The sequence below is a fragment of the Oreochromis niloticus genome, linkage group LG16 (assembly GCF_001858045.2).
Source record: "Oreochromis niloticus isolate F11D_XX linkage group LG16, O_niloticus_UMD_NMBU, whole genome shotgun sequence".
NCBI classification, from domain to species: Eukaryota; Metazoa; Chordata; class Actinopteri; order Cichliformes; family Cichlidae; genus Oreochromis; species Oreochromis niloticus.
The window spans coordinates 624,415-642,123 of NC_031987.2; the positions used below are offsets into that span (position 1 = coordinate 624,415).

The window sequence follows — 17,709 nt, forward strand, 5'->3', positions numbered from 1 at the left end:
CCAAAGTATTACCTTCTTGTTTCCACTTTATCACTGCACTATTACCACATTATTACTGAGCTGTAATAGAAAAGGCTACAAAGGCAGTAAGGGGAGTCCGACTGCACTGAGAGGCCGAGCTGTACTGGACCATCAAGTCTTATCCAGATTCTCACTGACACAGAATAATACCCAAGTAAAGGACTTTACTTCAGTGAATGGTAATTCAGACAGTAATACAAAGTAGAAGAAAGAAGGAGACTGGCTCCAGACCTGAAGCACTCCCAAACACAAGAACAGAACACATGATATGCCATGTTCTCAGTCAGAACATGCTATATCATGTTTAGGTGGAAGCTAGCGAGCTAACTTCCTGCTAACTTCTAAGTCTGTTAAATATAATAAAGTCTCTTTTCATGGATGTTAAACTTAATTGTTACACCTGGTAAAGCAGCAACGCTGATCATTTTATTACAGATGAAAGAATTTAGACAGTCTTTAACTCTCAGTGATGCCGCAGTGACTTTGAGACCTGAGGCAGAGTTTGGGCCTAGGCACGGCTAATGACGTCAGACTGAGAGAAAGCAGGAAACATACATGGTAAACTAAACAGTAACAAAACTGGAAACACCGGGTCAACAGGTACCCAGGCAATAATGTTGTATTAAAGAAATTCTGTTTAAAGAGCTCAAACAAAGAAAGATTCTAAGATGCTATCAATGAAGGTCAAAGTCAAAAGCTCAGCCAGCCCAGGTACTCGAGTATATAGATCCTCAAACATCTCCATGCTGCTCGTTACACTCAGGAGCAGAAACAGGACCTCAGTTTGGGGTTTCAGAAAGCTGCTGATCTCAGACCTGCACAGCTTCAGCTGCATGAAGAGCACATGATGTTTTCTCTGACACAAGTAAATAAAACCTGAAGGTCAAAGGTCGTCACTTGTATGTTGAACTAAAAACTTCTGATCTGAATTCTTTCACTGTTTTTTGCCAGTAGTGTTATTTATCATAAACTAATTCAGAGTCATTCACACCAGAGTAACCAGAGAGGAGCATATATTTTTACATATATAACTTTCTACACCACTGAATCTAATATCTTCATGTAAAAGTCAGAGCCTTTAGATTAAGGTTTGATTATCTGAGCACTTTCTCTTTAAACGTTGTTCTCTTTGCCAAGTTTTAGTTCACAGCCTGTTTCAGATACAACAAGTTCAGACAAACATGGTCAGAGTGCAGTATCTTTATTTTTCATTATTTTACACATTTTATAATAACAGTACACAATATCAGCTGAGTCTGTAAGTCGAGCTGTCGTCACTATAATGAATGAGCCCTCCACCAGATCTATTTTGGTCCTGCTTTGGCACTAAATATTGTTTGTTGTGAATCATGAACAGCACAGTGAAGCCACAAATGCACCATTAAAGACACTGAAGTAGAGATCGGGATGAAGAGATCTCACTTCCAAACATCTCCGATGCTCTCGTATGAATTTTCACAACAAATAATAAGAAATTTCAGTTTTACACATTCGATCGTTTGCCATTTTATACAAAGACAAACTTGAAAGAAATGAGTGAAGAAAAACAAAGTGAAACAAGAACAGGGGGCGGGGCTTACAGGAAGAAAAACAACAAATCCACAGTGACTGTTGCTCTTCGGCATTCTGACTGTTCTCCTCTCCTTCACTTGTTGGACCAGTTTCTACAATGAGTAACTTTATCATAGCCATAGACTTTGGCTCTGCATACAGTGGATATGCCTTCAGTTTGACACCCAAAGGGGCAGAAATAGATCCCCACATGAGGAGGTGGGGTAGAGAGCTCGGACTGGGAACTCCAAAGACTCCAACCTGCATTCTGTTCAATGAAGACAAAGAATTTATCAAGTTTGGTTATGAAGCTAAAACAGCGTATTTGAGGACGCGAGGAGAAGAAGCAAGGAAATGGTACTTCTTTGAAAACTTCAAGATGGCGCTCTATGGAAAAGTAAGTAAAAATCACTGAACCTTAATATTCTGGTAAAGATTACACTCATATGAATGAGTTTGTTAAACATGTCTGTTATAAAAACTCCACTGAAGAGTCCGTTCAGTCCACACAGAGACCGTCTGAGCTGAAAACACTGATTCAGCAGATAAATGTCAGAAAGCTGCATTAAAAGTTTTGTTAGTGCAGCAAGAAAAAAACTCACTGATGTGTTAACGTTTGAATTCAGCCTGCAGCGACACAGTAAAGGTTATTATAGGTTGTGTTATTCATACAAACGTCTGTGGAGATGAAACTTAATGAACCAGAGGAACAAACAGACTCATGAAGATCTCTAACGACCGTCTCACACTTTGAACTAATGAAGCCTGTCTGCTCTGTGGGACCTCAGATAAACATCTATGTGTTTGTGACCTGACATTAGTCCACAGAGGTTTAAGGTTAATAACACTAAACTGATAACTGTGTGTATCCACACTACCATCATCTACAGAGACTCAGCAGAGATGTGGAGATTACAGCTGCAAACGGGAAGTCAATGAAGGCACTGAAGGTGTTCACAGAAGCTCTGAGATACCTGAAGGAGGACGCTCTGAAAACCATCGCAGAGAGCACAGTAGGGAGGAAGTTCTTTGCCTCTGACTTCAGCTGGGTGCTGACTGTACCTGCCATCTGGGATCCTTCAGCAAAGCAGTTCATGAGAGAAGCTGCGACTCAGGTAACATCATTTATTAAGAGAGCTCTGAGATCCTGAAATGTTCAGAAGATTCAGTTTTCTTTCACTTGCAGGCAGGAATCATTAGAGAAGGAACTCAACACCACCTGATCATCGCACTGGAACCAGAGGCAGCCTTAGCCTGGTGTAAGAAGCTGCCAGCTGATGGCTTCATCACTCAGAACCATGATGGAGGATCACTGGATCAGTCTCCGGGAACACAGTTCATAGTGGTGGACTGTGGAGGTACTGTATGTGACTCTGTTACACTCACAAACATTCATCCACAGACACACTGGAAACATCTGACTGTGTCTGCTGCTGCAGGAAGTCAGCTTTCATCACTTCCTGTGTGTTTCAGGTGGAACCATCGACATCACAGTTCATGAAGTCCTGGATGGAGGAGCCCTGAAGGAGCTGCACAAGGCCTCAGGAAATGATTTGGGAGGACAAACTGTGCACAGGAAATTCAAAGAGTTCCTCAGAGAAATCTTCAGTGATGGTGTCTGGGATGAATATGAGAGAAATTATCCCAGTGAGGTTCAGAGGATAATGTATGATTTTATGTTTCTCAAACAGGTAGATGATGATGTTCAGATAGTGTGTCCATATAATCTGGGAACACTGGCTCAAAGATGGCAGGAAATAGAAACGTTCTTTGAATCAGTGCGAGGTGCTTCCTGGGATGACGGATTCATCAAAATCTCCAAAGAGAAACTGAGGTCTTTCTTTGCTGAGAGTCTGAAGGGCATCACTGACAGTCTCAGAGAAATCCTGAAGAAACATCTAAACATGGAGTACATTCTGTTAGTGGGGGGCTACGCTGAAAGCAGGATTCTATGGCAACATGTTATTGATCAGTTTGGTGATCAGTGTAAAGTCCTGTGTCCTTGTAGGCCTCAGGAAGCGATCGTGAAGGGAGCTGTGGAGTTTGGAAGAAACTCAGCATTGGTGGCATCTCGAAAATCTGTCTTTACGTACGGGTTTGCAGATTCAGAGAAGTTTGATCCGTCCAAACATAAGAAAGAAAAGACATTTGTAGTCCAAGGGGAGGAGTTTTGTGGAGATATTGTCAGGAAACTTGTGGAGGAAGGTGAAGATGTTGACTGGGATGAAACCAGAGAGCTCACCTTTAATGTACTGGAAGCTAAAGAATATCACGCACATGTAAGAATTAGGATTTATCGCACAGAAAGAAGAAATCCTCTGTATGTGGATGAAGAGGGAGTGGAGGAAGTCGCTTCACTCATTGTAAGAATGCCCACAACACGAGGCAGGAAGCATGAAGTCAAGCTGAACATCAAATTTGGCTACACTGAGATAAAAGTCACAGGCACAGGGTTAGTTTATGGGTCTAAAGAATCAGCCATGATTGACTTCATGACCAGATCATGAAGATTTTTACAAACACTGAGAAAGCTTCTGTCTCTGTGTTCGTCCTGCTATGGACCGCCAACCCCGCCTCTCATCCAGTAACTGCAGCCTATCCCATCACCCTACTTTGGATAACTTTTATGGATGGACAGATATTTTTATTTTTCTTATGATCAAACCTTTGTGGGGGGTTTGTTTTGTTTTATCATTTTATATGGAAATGACTGTTATTGGTGTCATGGTACGGCTGTGTGGCAGGCAATGACAGTAACGTATTCTGAATACTTTGGATTAATATTATGAAGCTTTTTACAACTACATGAATGTCCTATTGCTGTGTGGTTTATTACTATTACTGAAGGATACTCACCAAACCAATCCCAACTAGATGTTTAAATCTTAATATAAATGAGTAACAGTAGGTGGACATTAGGTGAGGCTGCACTTTTTGCAGCGATCTCGTATAGAAACTATTCTGCGCGTATATAAAACAGGTCCGCGGCTCCGAACCGTAGTAAAGGTAAAAGTAAAGACAGAGAGAGGCGTTGAAAGGCTCCAACGGAACTTATTGTTTCAGAGGAAAACACGAACAGAGTGTACAGTCGAGTCTTAATAGCTTACTTACAGCTGGGCTCGTCAGGCACTCTGTTTGGCTGCAGTGGTTATTATTATATTTACATGCTTCCAGCTCCCGTTTCTGCTCAGTGACAACTCGGACTTTTCCTTTCTCTCCCTCCCTCGCTCACAGACACATCACAGGTATGACAGTCCATTCTCCCTGCAGCACGGACTACACTGCCCATGATGCTACATGCTTTAGGGCCATGCCTGTAACACTCTGCCTGTTGCCTTCATATTAAATCATTTTTTGAACAATAATTTTAAAAATATTTCTTCACGTCATTATGTGGGCTGCAAGTAGAGGTGACATGGGCCGTGAGATTGAGACGCAGACATTAGAGCCTCTTAATGTGTGTTTTGTTTGGGTTTGTTTGGAATTACTAAAAATAGAGAGGCCATAGCTGAACATATGAAACAGGAAAACACCGCCGTGTAATCCATCATATGAGGACAATACATGTTGTTTATTCATACAGTGTATTAATATACAACATGTAGAAAATGTGGACCAAATAAAGACAAAAATAAAATAAGGAAAAAATGTGTCGGCTTGAATTCTTCTTTGATTCTTCTAATAAAAACACCAGTAACTGTATTTCACCTGCTTGCAGCACACGTGTCATTGATCTTCACTGTACCAGACTGAGTGTATTACTCCAGATTCTCTGACTCATTAATAACACACACAGAGGTGTGTTTGAATGAGTGTGTGCGACCTGATCCAATCACAGTGTAACTTACTTAGATCTATTCTTCACATCACCATCTCCTTTCTTTAGACGATCACTTCCCTGTCATGGAGCGTTTGTGTCACGGCCCTGAGTCTGTGGACTCAGTGTTTTTCTGTTTGTATTAGTTATCCTTGATTTCATGATGTGTTTTGATTCTCTTGGTTTTGATTTCCGTCTCTAGTATTCCCAGCTCCTTAGTTCCTTAGCATGTCTTGTGCCAGTGTGTCCCTTTGTTCTCTGTTAACTGTATCCTCTAGTCAAGTCCGCGTCTGTTTCCTGTTTTACTTTGAAAGTCTGTGTCTATGTCAGTGTGTTGAGTTTTGCCTCCCCTTTGTCTTGTCATGTCAGATGACTCCCAGCTGTACTCTCCTCCTGTTTCACATTCCCTAATCACCTCAGTATGTATTTAAGCCCTGTGTTTTGTCTCTGCCAGTTGTTGCGTCCTCCACGTTAGTTGTGTGAATCCCAGTCTAGTTAATCTATCCTAGTTCAAGTTTTAGTTTGTTGTATTGTCAAGTTTGTCTTGCCAGCAAATAAAGCTGCCGTCTTAAGTCAATGTTTTGTCTCGGAGTCCTGCACTTGGGTCCAGCCACACAGCTCATCGTGACAGTTTGTTTGTCTGAACATACTTCAGTATACTGTACCTCAAACACCAGAGTTATAGCCATAACCATACATGAACTAAGTGTACCTGAGCACAGAGACGTCCTCCACACCTCTGTGTTATTAATGATTCAGTCTAGTACAGAGAAGATCAATGAAACATCACTTGTGTTATTCAGCACCGTATTTCTCAGAGGAGTGAACAAAGCTGCTCAGCTGGTTTCTTTGCATTCCAGCTGCTGCTTCACAGGAAACAGTTCAAAGTGAAACTACGTGAGTTCGAGCAGATTCATCCAGAGAAACGTCCGTGAGCTCCTGCTGTCAAAGTGCTTTAGAAGAGTGAGCTCAGTAAGAAGCTGAGAGGAAGATGAAGATGTTTGCTGTGTTTGTGATCCTCCTGCAGGGTAAGCTGTCCTCCCTCCACCTGACCTCAGTCAGATGTCATCACTTTAGTCCTTGCTTTTTAAATATTTATGATCCTCAAATTCACGAGTCATTTTTCACACCCTTGCACTTCTGTAACAAAGAGGACTCAACATATTAAAATAATGCTGCTGTAACCTTTTCAGGCTTTATTTTGAAGAGTTACAAACAAAAATGTCAATACAAATATGGAAACCATTTATAGACATCAATAATCTCATGAATTGTAAGGAGAAGGGTATTATTGACAGTATTAACAGCATGGCTACTGATGTAAGAAACTGCTCTGTACTCATTCTGGTTGACCTCAGTGGGGTCCGACCCCTGGCTGCTCTCCATGCCAGCATCTTTGGGCAAGATGTCCAGGAAACCCCAAGTTTCCCCCAATGCCTTCATTACACTGTTTATCAGGATGTGAATGATAGAAAGTACTCGCATACACTAAAATATGCTTGTGTGAATGAAGTAATGAGACCAGATGAGGACTGTGTCACAGTAGAAAAGCAGTACAAAAGAACCAGTCCATTTATCATTTCCTATAATTTTATGTTGATGATATTTAGTTGTATAAACCTGTCCAGCTCACCTGCCAGACAGGTTTCCCTCCCTAGTCAACTGTTTAGCCCTGATTAGTGACTGACACTGCAACAATTACCTTGTTTAAATGACTGAGGCCATGATGAACTACAGCAGGTAAAAGTATTGAATATGTCACCAATTTTCTAAGTAGATATATTTATAAAAGTGCAACTGACATGAAATTCTCTCCAGATGTTGGTAACAGTCCATCCAGTCTACATTCAAAGAAATCAAACCATAGATGTCCATAAATAAAAGTTATGTGTAATAATAAGAAATGACACGAGGAAAAAGTATCGCTCACACATACTTAAATGAATTTAATACTTCATACAAAAGCCTTGGTCTGTGTTTCAGCTTCATGACACCTCCTGTATGGAGAAACTCATCACATGCGTTGCTCAGGTGTGATTTTGACCCAATCTTCCACACAAACAGTCCGAAGGTGCTGTGGATGTGTCGAGGGGGCCAATAACCCAAAGTGACCAGCGTCCAAGCACTGGGTCAGACGACTGGCTGGGCCGTTCCAGCAGCTTTAATTTCTTTCTCTGAAACCAGCTGAATGTTTCCTCTGCTGTGTTTGGGATCATCCTCTTACTGAAACTCCACCCTCGTTTCATCTTCATCATCCTGGTAGATGGCAGCAGATTTTTATCAAGAATGTTTCAGAACATTTTTCCATTCATCCTTCCTTCAATGATATGAAATGGTCAGTGCCATGTTCTGAAAAACAGCCACACGCTATCACGTTCTCAGCTCCAAACATCACTGTTTGTGTGCAGTTTCCCAGGGTGCTGCAGTGTTGGAGGTATACGAGGAGGTGGAGGCTGTCGTGCTGGCCTGCCAGTACTTTGGTATCATACCTGAGGACGATCCCACAGTGATCTGGAGCCGCTTTGACCTCAATCCCAAAACTGTCCACCGGAGAAGAGACGAAGATGACCTCCAAGGCCAAAACCAGCATTACAGCGGGCGGACGTCGATGAGGCCTGATGCTCTGGATACTGGAGACTACAGCCTCACTCTGAGAAAACTCCAGCTCACTGACAGCGGCAACTACACCTGCACCATCAGTGATGGGACACAAAACCTGACACTGAATAACATACAGCTGCAGGTCAAAGGTCAGAAACAGTCCTCTATGGATACAGGTCAGAGGTCAGACCTCATGACGTTCTTTCTGTTTCTCCACAGAACGATTCCCAGCTTGGTCTAAGGTTCTCCTGGTTCTCCTGGTTCTCACCACTGTCATTGTTTCTGGTGGTCTCTTATTTTATTTCCGTCTCTATTTAATGTCAGGTGAGTCTCTATCACCATCCAGGATGATGGTAAAAATTCTCTAACTGTCCTAGTGTGACTTAAATCGAATTCAAGGAGTGGACTCAGATTGTTGTTGGCAGGTTTAAATGTGTTACTGAAGGCAGAGGTTCCCAAAGTGTGGGGCCCGCCCCCTAGGGGGGGCATAGAGCCATTGAAGGGGGGTGCGGTATGAAAAGAAAAAAAAAAAACCCTTGGACACTGCTACCATCATGGACAGGTTTTTGACGGGGCGCCCACAGAAACGCAAAGCAGGAGATGAAGCATCGCTAAATATGTTCATGATGCAGAGTGTGGGAGTTATGTTGGAAAGTCGAATGAGAACTTGGGAGGGTTACGAGTCTAACAAGCAGTTGTTCAGGGATGCCAGGTTGGAGCTGGCTGATGGCTGGTAGGTGAATGAGTTCCTTTGCAGATTTCAGCAGAGTTCACAGTAGACAAAAGGGTTGAGACTTGAGCAAATCAAACTTCCACAGAAGGTTCAAACAGGATACTGCATGGAAAACAGAAATGTAAAGTAAGAGCCAGTGACTAAGGTCAAACAGAAAGATGAGGGACCTGACTGTCACCAATGCAGCAAAGATGAACTAGGAGAGAACTGCAGCACCACCCCATAATACCTGCTCACTTAACTGTGATCAGGAACAAGTGCAGGAGGGAAAGAAGGAACTGCCAGGAAACCTCCACCCAAAGCTTCATGCCAGCTCAGCAGCTCCACCTGATAATGATTGTAAAGAGAGCGAGTTAGAAACAGGGAAAGAAAACAAACAAGAAAAACAGCAGAACCTGCCAGACCACGAAACTGATGGTGTGCTGACGCTCAGCATGACTGCGGCTCACAAAAAACAGAAACGTGAAGAGTTCAGAATCCTGAACAAGTGAGACAGAGCTGAAAGCTGTAGAAGACAGAAATATATGCAGGATAATGAGAGGCTGGGTAACAGGTGAACACACAACTGGAATGAATGTGACTCAGTGCACCCCAGGGCGGCTGTGGCTACAATGTAGCTTGCCGTCACCAAAAAGTGCTATACAAATACAGGCCAATTACCATAATGAAACAGGGAAGCAAAACTAAACATAACGTACATGGGACAAGACACTATCACAATAAAACAGGAAACAGAGACCAGCCACAGGAAAACGAAACAACATCAGATAAAGACTAAGAGACGTAGATTACTACAATAATAAACAGGGTCCAAAAGTCCAAAAACCAAAACAATGCTTTAACACCCAGGTAGCCTAAAAAAGAGGGGTCAGCCAGAATTATGCCTGAAGCTTGTTGATGCCAACCAAAGGGTCTGGTTGAGGTGAAAACTGCAATGGGGCCCGCTCGGTCTGTTCTGCCTGTACTACAGGGTGAGAGGCGGGGTACACCTGGACAGATCTCCAGCCTGTCGCAGGGCTTTATGTTTTAATTATTAAAGGTGTGGTAGCAGTAGAAATGTTAACAAATAAACATCAAACATTGGCACTAAAAACTACCTTGGTGTAGGTTAGTTTTAAAATTGGCCCCTTAACTCCCAGTACAGTGATGTCCACCCAGTGCTTTTAAATGTAATACTTGGGGTATTTTGAAAGCTTCTATATGTGACTGCTGTAACCTGGTTTATCATGGCACTGCTGTGTGGCTATGAGGAACCAGCAGCTTTGACATCCTGTGGATGAGTTCAGGGGTAAAGCCTTTGAAGACTATAGAGCTGATTGATGGGGGGCTCATGATACCATCTGCTGCCTGCAAAGCTGATTCTGTGGTTTGCTTTTCTGTCAGTGCACCAGGTGGAGGTGGATGCAGAGATGGATGCTGTCCAACTGCCATGCAAAACTATAACTCACCTGGCTGAAGATGCTAAAGTGGAGTGGAGCAACAGTAAAGGCAAGACAGTCCACCTGTTTGAGAACTCCTCCAACCAGCATGAGGAACAGCACTGGTTTTACAGACAGCGGACAGAGATGAAGAAACGCCCGCTGAAGGCTGGAGACCTCAGTCTGACCCTGAAATATCCCACAGATTCAGACACAGACACCTACACCTGCACCGCCCGCAGGAGGGAGGGAAACATCCTGATGAAGAAACAAGTACAGCTCCATGTCAAAGGTCAGGACTGTACATGATACCAATGACACGTTCAAAGTCAGTGTCAGTGTAAACACCAGTTTCAGAGGATGAGTGAGACATCCTGATAGTGTTAGCAGCACAGGAAATGATGTGTGTTATGTGCATGAGTATCATTATCAGGCCTGCAGTAAACATCCACACACCTCACATTTACTCATTATTAAATAATCAGCAGTTCCTTTGTGATCAGGTCCAAACACTGTTAACCTCATACGTGTGATAAACACGAGTCACTTCACGACTGCTGCTGCTCCAGACCGTCTGTCATGGATGCTGCTGCTGTGTGATGCTGTTTAAATACATCAGGAGGAACTCTTTATGCTGTGATAATGAAATCACACATTGTGGAGTGATTAATGAGGAGTACCCTGGATATCTGTGACTACTACCATCTACATGTGCAGACTGTGTGGAGCGGTGAATGGTGAGGAGCTAAAAGCAGGTGCAGGGAGGGAAAACTAATTTCTAATGAAACAACAGCCCAGGAACATGATTGGAGAAGAACAGACAAACTAACGAGGGACAAAGGGAAAGCAGAGACAGTGGCCGTTTATCAATGCCCAAGTACGCGAGTACGTACTCGCGTTCTCGGTGAGTACGTACTCGCCGAGAACGCACGGGAGTACGTACCCGCCGAGAACGCGAGCACGGACTCGTGGGCCGTTTCTCAATTCTCAAGTACGCGAGCACGGACTCGTGATTTGTACAGTCGGAACACCAGCGTACGTGATGATGTCACAGGTCCGGAGTTTTTACTGCCGTCCCCTCTTAATTTAACTGTGAGTAACATGTGATGAAGCTTAACTGTAATCACAGCCAAACCGGTTTACTCAGGAACAAATAAAACACTGAGACACAGCTCTGACTCCCTGACTCTTGGTGGCGCTGTCACTTGGTGTTCGCTCGCTTTGTGGTAGAGTATCACTTCCTGTTCCTGCTCAAACACAGTGGTGTTTCTGAGTAGCTTTTCTGCTTAGCAATTTAATTTAAATCTTTTGATACATCCCTTCTTCATAGTATAATCTTAACGTGCTTCATCTGAATCACCCTTTCTGTGTACTCACTACCTAATTTGTAGCCAAAGTATTCACTCACTGTCTCTTTACTGTTTCGCTAGCTTAGCTTAGCTCGTAGCCGACTCGTTAGCACCATGGCTACTTCACCTGTCCCTCCTGCACTTTCCTGCTCATTGTGTCAGATGTTTAGTTACTCCTCGGCCTCCTTTAGCAGTAATGATACCTGTAACAAATGTAGCATATTTGCAGCTCTGGAGGCCAGGATTACTGAATTGGAGACTCGGCTTCGCACCCTTCATTCACCCGTAGCTAGCCAGGCCCCTGTAGCTGGTGCAGCCGAAGATAGCGTAGGCCCCGCTAGCTGTTCCCCGGCAGACCCCAAGCAGCTGGGGAAAGAGGGCGGCTGGGTGACGGTGAGGAGGAAGCATAGTCTTAAACTGAAGCCCCAGGTACACCACCAACCTGTTCATGTGTCTAACCGTTTTTCCCCACTCGGCGACACACCCGCCGGGGGTCAAACTCTGGTAATTGGTGATTCTGTTCTCAGACATGTGAAGCTAGAGACACCGGCAACCATAGTCAATTGTCTTCCAGGGGCCAGAGCAGGCGACATTGAAGGAAATTTAAAACTGCTGGCTAAGGGTAAACGTAAATACAGTAAGATCATAATTCACGTCGGCAGTAATGACACCCGGTTACGCCAATCGGAGGTCACTAAAATCAATATTGAATCGGTGTGTAACTTTGCCAAAACAATGTCGGACTCTGTAGTTTTCTCTGGTCCCCTCCCCAATCAGACCAGGAGTGACATGTTTAGCCGCATGTTCTCCTTAAATTGCTGGCTGTCTGAGTGGTGTCCCAGAAACGATGTGGGCTTCATAGATAATTGGCAAACCTTCTGGAGGAAACCTGGTCTTGTTAGGAGAGACGGCATCCATCCCACTTTGGATGGAGCAGCTCTCATTTCTAGAAATATGGACCAATTTATTAAACCCCCCAAAATATGACTATCCAGAGTTGGGACCAGGAAGCAGAGTTGCAGTCTTACACGCCTCTCTGCAGCTTCTCTCCTCCTGCTACCCCCCCAAAAACCCATCTCCATTGAGACTGTGTCAGCTCCCAAAAAGACAAAAAACAAACTAAAAACCAGCAATAAACAACTTAAACATAAAAAATCACAAAGAAAGAACAACACAGTATCCACATCTGAACCAAAGAGTAAAACAGTGAAATGTGGATTATTAAATATTAGGTCTCTCTCCTCCAAGTCTCTGTTAGTACATGACTTAATAATTGATCAACAAATCGATTTACTCTGCCTTACAGAAACCTGGTTGCAGCAGGATGAGTATGTTAGTTTAAATGAATCAACACCCCTGAGTCATTCTAACTACCAGAAATCCCGAAGCACAGGCCGAGGGGGCGGTGTGGCAGCAATTTTTCACACCAGTCTATTAATTAACGAAAGACCAAGACAGACTTTTAATTCATTTGAAAGCCTGATGCTTAGCCTCGTCCACCCCAGCTGTAAAACTCAGAAACCAGTCTTACTTGTTATCATCTATCGTCCACCTGGGCCTTACACAGAGTTTCTCTCTGATTTCTCAGACTTTTTATCTGATTTAGTGCTCAGCTCAGATAAAATAATTATTGTGGGTGATTTTAACATCCATGTAGATGCTAAAAATGACAGCCTCAACATCGCATTTAATCTGTTATTAGACTCAATTGGCTTCTCTCAAAATGTAAAAGAACCCACCCACCACTTTAATCACACTCTAGATCTTGTTTTAACATATGGCATAGAAACTGGACATTTAACAGTGTTTCCTGAAAACCCTCTGCTGTCTGATCATTTCCTGATAACATTTACATTTACAATAATTGATTACACAGCAGTGGAGAGTAGACTTTATCAAAGTAGATGTCTTTCTGAAAGTGCTGTAACTAAGTTTAAGAATATAATCCACCCACTGTTATCATCTTCAATGCCCTGTACCAACATAGAGCAGAGCAGCTATCTGAACGCTACTCCAACAGAGGTCGATTATCTTGTTAATAATTTTACCTCCTCTCTACGTACGACTCTGGATACTGTAGCTCCTGTGAAAACTAAAGCCTCAAATCCGAAGTACCTGACTCCGTGGTATAATTCTCAAACACGTAGCCTAAAGCAGATAACTCGTAAGCTGGAGAGGAAATGGCGTGTCACAAATTTAGAGGATCATCATTTAGCCTGGAGAAATAGTTTGCTGCTTTATAAGAAAGCCCTCCGCAAAGCCAGAACATCTTACTATTCGTCACTGATTGAAGAAAATAAGAACAACCCCAGGTTTCTCTTCAGCACTGTAGCCAGGCTGACAAAAAGTCAGAGCTCTACTGAGCCAACAATCCCTTTAACGTTAACTAGTAATGACTTCATGAACTTCTTCACAAATAAAATTTTTATCATTAGAGAAAAAATTACCAATAATCATCCCACAGATGTAATATTATCTACAGCTACTTTTAGTACCATCGGTGCTAAGTTAGACTCTTTTTCTCCAATTGATCTTTCTGAGTTAACTTCAATAATTAATTCCTCCAAACCATCAACGTGTCTTTTAGACCCCATTCCTACAAAACTGCTCAAAGAAGTCCTGCCATTAATTAATTCTTCGATCTTAAATATGATCAACCTCTCTCTAATAATCGGCTATGTACCACAGGCCTTCAAGGTGGCTGTAGTTAAACCTTTACTTAAAAAGCCATCTCTAGACCCAGCTGTCTTAGCTAATTATAGGCCAATCTCCAACCTTCCTTTCATATCAAAAATCCTTGAAAGAGTAGTTGTCAAACAGCTAACAGATCATCTGCAGAGGAATGGCTTATTTGAAGAGTTTCAGTCAGGTTTCAGAGCTCATCACAGCACAGAAACAGCTTTAGTGAAGGTTACAAATGATCTTCTTATGGCCTCTGACAGTGGACTCATCTCTGTGCTTGTCCTGCTAGACCTCAGTGCTGCGTTTGATACTGTTGACCATAATATCCTATTAGAGCGATTAGAACATGCTGTAGGTATTACAGGTACTGCACTGCAGTGGTTTGTATCATATCTATCTAATAGACTCCAATTTGTTCAAGTAAATGGAGAGTCCTCTTCACACACTAAGGTTAAATATGGTGTTCCACAGGGTTCAGTGCTAGGACCAATTCTATTTACATTATACATGCTTCCCTTAGGCAGCATCATTAGAAGACATAGCATAAATTTTCACTGCTATGCAGATGACACGCAGCTCTATCTATCCATGAAGCCAGGTAACACACACCAATTAGTGAAACTGCAGGAATGTCTTAAAGACATAAAGACCTGGATGGCCGCTAACTTTCTGCTTCTTAATTCAGATAAAACTGAGGTTATTGTACTCGGCCCTGAAAATCTTAGAACTATGGTATCTAAGCAGATTCTTACTCTGGATGGCATTACCTCGGCCTCCAGTAACACTGTGAGGAACCTTGGAGTCATTTTTGACCAGGACATGTCCTTCAATGCACATATTAAACAAATATGTAAGACTGCTTTCTTCCATTTGCGCAACATCTCTAAAATTAGAAATATCCTGTCTCAGAGTGATGCTGAAAAACTAGTTCATGCATTTATTACTTCCAGGCTGGACTACTGTAATTCTTTATTATCAGGATGTCCTAAAAACTCACTGAAAAGCCTTCAGCTGATCCAAAATGCTGCAGCAAGGGTACTGACAGGGACTAGAAAGAGAGAGCATATTTCTCCTGTTTTGGCTTCCCTTCATTGGCTTCCTGTTAAATCCAGAATTGAATTCAAAATCCTGCTCCTCACATACAAAGTCTTAAATAATCAGGCCCCATCTTATCTTAATGACCTTGTAGTACCATATCACCCCATTAGAGCACTTCGCTCTCGCTCTGCAGGCTTACTTGTTGTTCCTAGAGTATTTAAAAGTAGAATGGGAGGCAGAGCCTTCAGTTTTCAGGCCCCTCTTCTGTGGAACCAGCTTCCAGTTTGGATTCGGGAGACAGACACTATCTCTACTTTCAAGATTAGGCTTAAAACTTTCCTTTTTGCTAAAGCATATAGTTAGGGCTGGACCAGGTGACCCTGAATCCTCCCTTAGTTATGCTGCAATAGACGTAGGCTGCCGGGGATTCCCATGATGCATTGAGTTTTTCCCTTCCACTCACCTTTCTCACTCACTATGTGTTAATAGACCTCTCTGCATCGAATCATATCTGTTATTAATCTCTGTCTCTCTTCCACAGCATGTCTTTATCCTGTTTTCCTTCTTCACCCCAACCGGTCGCAGCAGATGGCCGCCCCTCCCTGAGCCTGGTTCTGCCGGAGGTTTCTTCCTGTTAAAAGGGAGTTTTTCCTTCCCACTGTCGCCAAAGTGCTTGCTCATAGGGGGTCATATGATTGTTGGGCTTTTCTCTGTATTTATTATTGTGCTATCTACTGTACAATATAAAGCGCCTTGAGGCGACTTTTGTTGTGATTTGGCGCTATATAAATAAAATTGAATTGAATTGAATTGAAAAAATAAACCAAACATTAACATTTAGAAGTGATCTAAGTGACTTATATATCATTTGTAACCTCAGTAGTGAAACCTCTATTAATAAAAATAGTGTACATGTACATACGTGTACATACCTTAATAAAAACAAGCAGGTGAGATGTTAGAACGCTTTTATTTCTAGTCTAGTGGACACTCAATACTATAGACAGCTGCTGGGGTTTCTTTAACCTGAGTAGTGAGAAGACCGCGAGGGGGGGGGGGGGGGGGGACGACGATGTGCCGGGAGTCCGCTGTTGAGTTTTGGACGAAATGCATTCTGGGATATATAGCTGTCCCAAGTCTACACCGATGCATGCTCGATAAAACGGGCGGATCGAGAACACATCCGGGACTTTTTCGCGTTCTCGGCGTGATGCGTACTTCGAATTGGAACAGTACTTGGTCTCCGACTGATGATGTATCACGAGTACACGAGAACGCAAGTACGCACAAGTACGCATATTGATAAACGCCCAGTATACACACAGAAGTCTGATGAGGGAAGAGGAAACACATGGGAACACAGCTGGGACGAACAGACATGACGAGACAGGGAAGTGAAACCAAACACATTGAACACGGGATGAGAGACTGTCAAAATAAAACAGGAAACACACTAAGATGCAGACTAAGACACACGACGGGCTGGGGAGAAACACATGGATGCAGATGACAGACAGAGGAGAAAGGATGAAACACAAGGAGGCGAACATGGGAAGAGAAAAGGGAGACAAGACACAAGGACGTGACTAAGACCTGGAGAGTGAGACACACAGATGAAGACAATGGCATGAATGGAACCTAACAGAAAGAGAACATTAATCAGGAATTACAAATGATCTCAGAAACATAAAAATACTAAATAAACTCAATGACCCAGCACAAAGACAGTGACAGTTTTACTATGTGTTGTTTTTAAGCCCCTCGAACAGTTCTGGAGTGGTCTGTTTAAACTGGTGTGTTTGCTGTTAAAGTGTCTTTGCTCTTCATGCCTGATTTCATGCTGCATTGTCCTCAGTCTGTCAGGTGGAGGTGAAAGACGGGGAGGAGTCAATCCAGCTGCCCTTCAAATCCACAGGTGACCTCCCCGATGACATCAGAGTGAAGTGGTGGCGAGATGACCCTGAACCAATGATGATGGTCCACGTGTATCAGAACAAATCAGATCAGCCTGACAAACAGGACGAGGAGTACAGAGGCCGAACAGAGACGAGCAAAAAGCTGCTGGAGACAGGAAACCTCAGCCTGACCCTTAAACATCCAACAGTCAGAGACACGGGAAGATACCGCTGCAGAGTCGACAGCAGGAACATCTGGAGAGAGAAGAACGTGCTGCTCAAAGTCGGAGGTCAGTATGAAGGTATGAAGGAAGGACATCAGCTCACCTTTCCACCTGTATGTTTTAGTAACTTTATAGAGTTAAAAACACCAGATTCATAACTTTAATGGCCTTTTTGATGTCTTCTTCAATAAAGCAAATGCAGTTTTGTCTACTTCTGGTTGCACGTAGAAATATAGTGGAGACACAGTGAGATGTCTCCAAAGCATCCAACAGAGTCCATTCAGTTCAGTTTTATTTACATAGTGCAAAATCAGAACAGTCACAGGTGTGTGTGTGTGTATGAGAGAGAGAGTAAAGCGTACACACCAAAGAATGATTAC

At 42.9% G+C, this 17,709-nt stretch overlaps 2 protein-coding genes across 3 annotated transcripts in view; both read left to right on the forward strand.

The window, feature by feature from the left end:
* Nucleotides 1-1,652: 1,652 nt before the first annotated feature.
* Nucleotides 1,653-4,529, forward strand: LOC100694727 (heat shock 70 kDa protein 12A-like). Its single transcript, XM_003458383.5, has 4 exons — nucleotides 1,653-1,969; nucleotides 2,463-2,687; nucleotides 2,759-2,930; nucleotides 3,046-4,529. The coding sequence occupies exons 1-4, from the start codon at nucleotides 1,691-1,693 to the stop codon at nucleotides 4,077-4,079; spliced, it is 1,710 nt and encodes a 569-aa protein (XP_003458431.1). The 5' UTR covers nucleotides 1,653-1,690; the 3' UTR covers nucleotides 4,080-4,529.
* Nucleotides 4,530-6,301: 1,772 nt separating this feature from the next.
* Nucleotides 6,302-17,709, forward strand: part of LOC102078422 (butyrophilin-like protein 2) — a 33,538-nt gene continuing 22,130 nt past the window's right edge. Inside the window, exons 1-5 of one of the 2 annotated variants that reach the window (XM_019352703.2) lie at nucleotides 6,302-6,417; nucleotides 7,798-8,139; nucleotides 8,210-8,314; nucleotides 10,107-10,433; nucleotides 17,066-17,407. In XM_019352703.2, the coding sequence (XP_019208248.1) occupies nucleotides 6,381-6,417; nucleotides 7,798-8,139; nucleotides 8,210-8,314; nucleotides 10,107-10,433; nucleotides 17,066-17,407 (1,153 nt within the window). In that variant the 5' untranslated portion in view covers nucleotides 6,302-6,380. The remainder of the gene's footprint in view (nucleotides 6,418-7,797; nucleotides 8,140-8,209; nucleotides 8,315-10,106; nucleotides 10,434-17,065; nucleotides 17,408-17,709) is intronic. The other variant, XM_019352704.1, reaches the window with a different exon arrangement.